The sequence below is a fragment of the Apis cerana genome, linkage group LG2 (genome assembly GCF_029169275.1).
Source record: "Apis cerana isolate GH-2021 linkage group LG2, AcerK_1.0, whole genome shotgun sequence".
Classification (NCBI taxonomy): Eukaryota; Metazoa; Arthropoda; class Insecta; order Hymenoptera; family Apidae; genus Apis; species Apis cerana.
Window position 1 is genome coordinate 5450819 of NC_083853.1, and position 6486 is coordinate 5457304.

At 23.4% G+C, this 6486-nt stretch overlaps 1 protein-coding gene across 2 annotated transcripts; it reads right to left on the minus strand.

Moving 5' to 3' along the window:
* Positions 1–1061: 1061 nt before the first annotated feature.
* Positions 1062–3947, minus strand: LOC107993242 (formin-1-like). 2 transcript variants are annotated; one of them, XM_062071760.1, is made up of 6 exons: positions 3667–3946; positions 2821–3048; positions 2561–2740; positions 2352–2506; positions 1934–2078; positions 1062–1312 (listed from the first exon to the last, which is right to left on the minus strand). In XM_062071760.1, exons 1-6 carry the CDS (start codon positions 3887–3889, stop codon positions 1299–1301), a joined length of 945 nt encoding a protein of 314 aa, XP_061927744.1. In that variant the 5' UTR covers positions 3890–3946; the 3' UTR covers positions 1062–1298. The 2 variants fall into 2 exon arrangements, with proteins under 2 accessions (XP_061927744.1, XP_061927743.1); XM_062071759.1 differs by having other exon boundaries at positions 2352–2740; positions 3667–3947.
* Between the last annotated feature and the right edge of the window lie 2539 nt (positions 3948–6486).

Genomic DNA, 6486 nt, shown 5'->3' on the forward strand with positions numbered 1-6486 from the left:
AATTTCGCCGGTTTTCTTAACCCCCATCGTAAACCGTAATAGCAGCATGTTTCGCCACGGTGCACCTGAAGGGAACACCGCCACGGCCACCACGTCTCCAACACCTGTTCCCGACACCTGACACGTTAAGCCTCGCTTCTCCGCAGGGGATCATCAGCTCGACAAAAAAGGCCATCATCAATTGTCCTTCTTATGAAAAAATTATTCTGAAAAATTGGTCTTGATATGTTTTACCGTTTGGATCATAGGTCAGTTATTGTCCATCGATATGATCTATATGATATAGATCATGCAAATCAAACCATTAATTCTATAACTATTCTCTGATTAGGAAAAAAAGAGGCAGAGTCACTGATTTCTTATTCGATAAAATAATTTGATATTTTATAATTCAATTCGTAAATTAATTATTTTATTGATAGTGTAAATTGACGTAATGGTTTTTCTCGAAAACGGGGTACATTCGAAGAATCAAAATTCTATCAATGTCTAAGATCGTAGCTTTAAAATGCGTGATACATAGATCAATATAAAAATTCTAGTTGATTGATAGATGTTGATCAATAAATGTTGATCAACAGAATTATCTCTATTTTTCTTTAATATTGGAAAACATATGATGAAATGATTCAGAAAATATTGTGGACACTGGTTAAAGGATTTTAGATAAAGATATTTTTGGATTTTTTTATGATTCAAGATATGGTATCGCTAATTATTTAGAACACAGATATTTGTGAAAGTATCAATTTGTCTTGATATCAGCTGTAATATAAAATCAAAAATATATAATATCATTTGAAACAATTAAAGTGATGTTGATTTTTTATAAAAAAAATATTTTTTGGCAATTTTAAGTACATAAGTAATTTAAAACATCTTATATATGTCTATTATATTTTGCATGTCTATTATAATGTCTATTATAATTTGCATCTACAGATGCAAATTGTGAAGATTTTTATTTCACATAAAAATCACATTTATTAAATTGTTAATTATAAATATTATTTTATTTTTATATTTCATATATATTTATTTAAAAATAATAGAAAAACAAATTTAATTTAATATATAATTTTATTATTGTACACCCAGGGATATTTTTTTTTATAAATTTAATAATAATATAATATAATATAATTTTTATAATATATAATAATTTTCTAATAATAAGTTGTAATACAGAAATAATCAATTAATGATAATATATTTTGGATCTAATATTTTTATTTTATCTAAGATAATCCTTACACCTTTGTATATAAAATATTTAATTTCTGTAATATTATTATCTATTATCCATAAGTACCTGAAAATAAAAATCTTTATTATATCAATACTATATAAACGTTTTAACATTAATTGTATCATGCAAAAATTAATATATAAATTTTTTGCTTTCATATTATTTAATAGCTAAATGATGATTGTATTTGATATATAATATATTATTGTATTTAAATATTTTCTCTTAATTATATTTAAAAATAGCCGTATATAATATATCATATATATTTTTTAAATTAAATAAATATTAATTTAATATAAATAAAAGAATAAGATAATCAATATTATTATAATTTTCAATATAAATCGATTAGCATCTGTTAACTAGCATCTAGTATTTGAATATAGTAAAAGCATAAGTAGTTAAATTATTTAAGTAATTTAACGCGAACAGTTTCAAATAATTCATAGCAATCAAAAATGTAATTGTTCAAAACATAAAAAATGTAAGTAAATTAATTTTTTTATTTTTTTTTATTAGATTTATTTTATTATTTTCAAAATTTTTCTTCTTTTCTTATTTTCATCGGAAAAATTAATTTAATACATGTTTAGAATATTTTCATAAATTAATATATAAAATAAATTTCGCATTATTATCAAAATTAATCATATAATAATTTATATTATTTAATCAACTTACCATCCAGACAATATGAATTTCTACAATTTGAAGATTGGAATTTATTATATGTTGTATAATAGCAATAAATATGACACTTAGAATTATAATTATAATTATAACCGCAACCGGAACAATCAATTGGTCCTACTGGATTCATCCAAGTCTGTAACAAATGAAAAAAATTAAAAAAAAATATATAAGTTTTTTTACCTAAGTAAAATTTTTTTTTAGAACAAGTAAATAATTTATTTAACATTGATATCAATTCACAAGATAAATTATTAAGTATTTCTAGGAATAAAAATCTCAGTTATAACAAATAATATTTTGTATTATAATAATAAAATAAATTTTGTATAAACTTTTTTAATAATGAAATCCATATATATTAAAATAAATATCATAATTATCATAAAAATATTTTAATTAGACTTACTTGAATGCAAGGATATGAATTCCAATTTTGACATCCAAAATTGCTTTGACCATATATAAAACCATAAGGGTAACATGTTTGTGAAGGACATATTGGTAGAAATGGCGGAGGTGGCGGAAGTGGCGGAGGTGGCGGAGGTGGCGGAGGTGGCGGAGGTAGCGGAGGTGGCAGTGGTGGTAGAAATGGCGGAGGTGGCAGAGGTGGCAGAGGTGGCGGAGGTGGCGGAGGTGGCGGAGGTGGCAGAGGTGGCGGAGATGGCGGTGATGACGGAGGTGGCGGAGATGGCGGTGATGACGGAGGTGACGGTAATGACGGAGGTAACGGAGATGACGGTGATGGCGGAGATGGCGATGGACATTTTATATTTGGTGGACATACAATTGCTGAATCTGCATTCAATAAAAGATATATTAATTATATTTAATAATACATTATTTATTTCAAATTAAAAAAATGATTTTTTACTTACTACAACACGATAGACTTCCATTAATAATGTTATGAATATTTATGTTAGTAGTAATATTAGCATTTGGTAAATCTTCCTTCTTATTTTCTGTACATTTTCCAGAAATACATTCAGATTCATATTCTGTAATTATTTGGTGTCTATGCTTTGTTTTCCTCATACAATGTTTACATATTACGTCGCAATTGAAATCACATTTCTTCAAGCATGATTCCATACATTCATGATCTAGATAAAATTTTAATATATGTTAATATTCATTAGTTTTAATTAATTTCGAAAAAAAAGTTTTAAATAAGAAGAAATCTATTAAAAAGATATCTATAATAAAATCTATTAAAAATCTATTAAAAAGATATCTATAATAAAAAAAATAATTTTAAATAATTAAATAATAATGTCATTATAATTAAATAATTTAAATAAATTTCAATTCAAATTAAATAATAAGTAGCATCAAAATAAAAGATTTATTAAAATTAATTCTCTTTTGCTTAATCATTTACTGTTCAATAAATTGAAGTGATCAAAAATATTTAAAAAATTTACATGATAAAAACTATTACATATTTCTAAGATAATATTTTAAACAATTTTAATTCATTTTTTTCATTGAATTTGTAACCACTTAGAATTATCATTTTTATTATTTATTCTTCTGTATTTCTCTTTTATCCGAGTCAAATGAAAGTAAGAATAAAAAAAAAAAAAAAAGAAAAAAAGATTCGTAAAATAAATTGATCACTGTTTCGTAATTAATTATTCTCACACTTTCATCGATTTTTCAATCAATTTTTTCATTTCATCCTTTTGAAAAAGAAATCTGTATATATAGTTTGATCTAACCATATTCTCCATGTATTTCTCCATGTCCATGATCGAAATGATGCCTCTTTTGTCTCTTGAGACATTGTATGTAGGTCCTGTAATCAGTGTATTGGCAATCAAGGAAGACTTTCTGTTCTTTCGAAGTAACTGATGTATTGATGGTCGGCGAGCCAAGGGCGGAAAACTCCAGAACGATGGAAGCAATGAACACGCCAATGAACCATAATGTACGCAGTAACATTCCGAGATATTTTAACGAAATAATCGGGTTACACGATCTGACTGTCCCTTTATACTTATATTACTTGTCGTTGGGTAAATAACTTATACTCCATAATCTCTCTGTCAGCTTTTGCGCCGCTTGCAAAGATATCACAAACGTTGTACTCTAAGCTAATATTTTAGTACGTAAATTTTTTACCGCGATTCTCTACCGCCATGACAAATTTATACTACTTATCGCGCATCGCTCCCCTGAAATTTTTTCATGTTTCACTGGAAATGCGCGCGAGACAAACGCTACGTTCATATCCGGAGAACAATATTTCCCCTCGTTAATGTCTTATCTATAAATAAATGTTCTATGAGATAATTTAAGGAAATCTATTGAAGAAATATATTGATGTATTTTCATCAAGAAAATAATGATTTAATGATTATTTTTCGAATTTTGATAATTAACAAATTATGTTATTTATATTCAAAACTATTTTCATACTAGAACGTGAATATTTCCTAAATATTCATAAATGAAAGAAATGAAACAAAATAGAATATCAATTGCAAAAGATTAATGTTTTACGATTAAATTTAAATAAAATTCTAGAAAATAAATAAGATAAAGTTTGTATAAAAATATATACCGAATCGAGATCAAGAGATTTATAAATTTGATTAAATTCTACAATATCAATCATATATATATTTATCATAGCATATTTATTTAATGATATATGATTAGAATATAGGGAAAAATATAAGATTTATTACAAGTAATTCTTTTTTCGATTTTTTAATAATTTTTAATTATTAGAATCAAAAATTTTCTTTACAGAACTAAATTTTAGGAACGATATAATTTATAATAAATATTATAAATCGATTAAATCAAATAACTTTATTTTTTTAATTATATAATAAATATTTTACAAAATTATAATCAGTTTCTTTAAATATTCTTTCATTAGAGTTTTAATAATAACACATTATTTTATAAGATTTAAAATAAAAATTTTTTCTTTTGAATTTCATAAAAATTTCTTATACGCTTATATATAAACGTATAATAAAAGAGAAGAGAAGTTGAAGTTTAAGGGATTATAATGTTAAATATCACTTTTCTTGCTATATTCTCTCTTTTATATATATAATAGTTAATAATCAGATAAAATTATCCCTTTTAAAATGGAAGTATACTTGGATTAAAAAAACAAAGTCTCCAATCTATTTATTTTTTTGCCAGAAAGATATATGATATATAATTACATAAATATGATGAAAACTGTAAATATTTGACAATAGCCTGATTATACTTTCCATGTAACTTTCAAGCGAGCACAAAAAAGAATTTTTTTGTGACAGAATATATATAGAAATATATAAAAATATATAGAATATATATAGAATATATATATATAGAATGTATTAATGATACACATGTATTTTGCATAAAGTTCATAATTGTTTGCATGACAACATGAAAAAATTTCACGCAAAAGGCTTGTTCATATAAAATAATATAATAATAGCAGAAATGCTTTAAAAAATTTGATGGTCAATATTGAAAGAATAAAGAAGGAAGGAAATTTTTTAAAGATATTGAAACGAAAATTCTTTTTGATATATTTATAAATGAATATATATACTGATAAATGAAGATTCAATAATTTTATTCACTTTTATTGAAATCTATATATACAACTATATAATTAGATCTCTTTTATTTAAATTTAATCATAAGTAAAGTAAATCATAGCATATAATATAATCACGTAGCCAAAAATAATTATTTTTGGAAAATTTCTTAAGATATGAAAAAAATATTTGTGCTTTTTTATTACTTTTGTATAAATCACGTTGCTTTATAGTTTTATTAATATTTTAAATTTTATATAATATAGATCAGAAAATAATGAATAGATAAGTAACATTTACATATGTTTTATACTAATTCGATGTTCTATAATTTCTTGTTGTACTTTCTTATCTATTAGATTCTTTTTGATATTGTAAATGAAAATGTTATAGGAGATCATCAATCAATGTAGATATCTCAAGAATAACAAATTGCAAGTATTATATTTTCTTCGAAATCTATATGCGATAAGAGAAGAAAAAAATTTACTTAAATAATAAATTATTTTAATTATAATTTAATTTATGATTAAAAAGTTGAAATTATAAATAATTAATTTATCAGAAAATTAGAAATTATATGAATATATTTTATATGTTATTCATCTATAAGTTGTAAAAATAAATTCCAATTCTAATTAATTTTTAGTTTAATTTATAATTTACAGATTATAATATTGTAAAATTAATAACCGAAATAATAAATAAGTTATCTAATTATAGAATATATTATCTAGCGAAATATATTATCTAGCCGAAAATATATTATTATTATTTCCATTATGGGTCACAGTCCCGTATTACAGTTACTGAAAATAATTTTAATCGTCAGTCATACGGTATAAAAATAACGACAAGAATATTAATGCTCCGTGACAGTATTTTCTAATCGAACATCTAATTTCATGATAAATGTGTGATTGATATCGATCTATTGACATAAATAATTGTGATTAAATAATAATAAAAATATAAAAAAATACG

Excerpts from the sequence above, each read along its gene's own strand:
- LOC107993242 (XM_062071759.1), bottom strand. The coding sequence starts at position 3,889 with ATGTTACTGCGTACATTATGGTTCATTGGCGTGTTCATTGCTTCCATC. Across the intron at positions 2,741-2,820 it reads TGGAAGTCTATCGTGTTGTA|ATTCAGCAATTGTATGTCCA; the intron begins GTAAGTAAAAAA and ends TATTGAATGCAG. Across the intron at positions 2,079-2,351 it reads ATTCATATCCTTGCATTCAA|ACTTGGATGAATCCAGTAGG; the intron begins GTAAGTCTAATT and ends CATTTGTTACAG.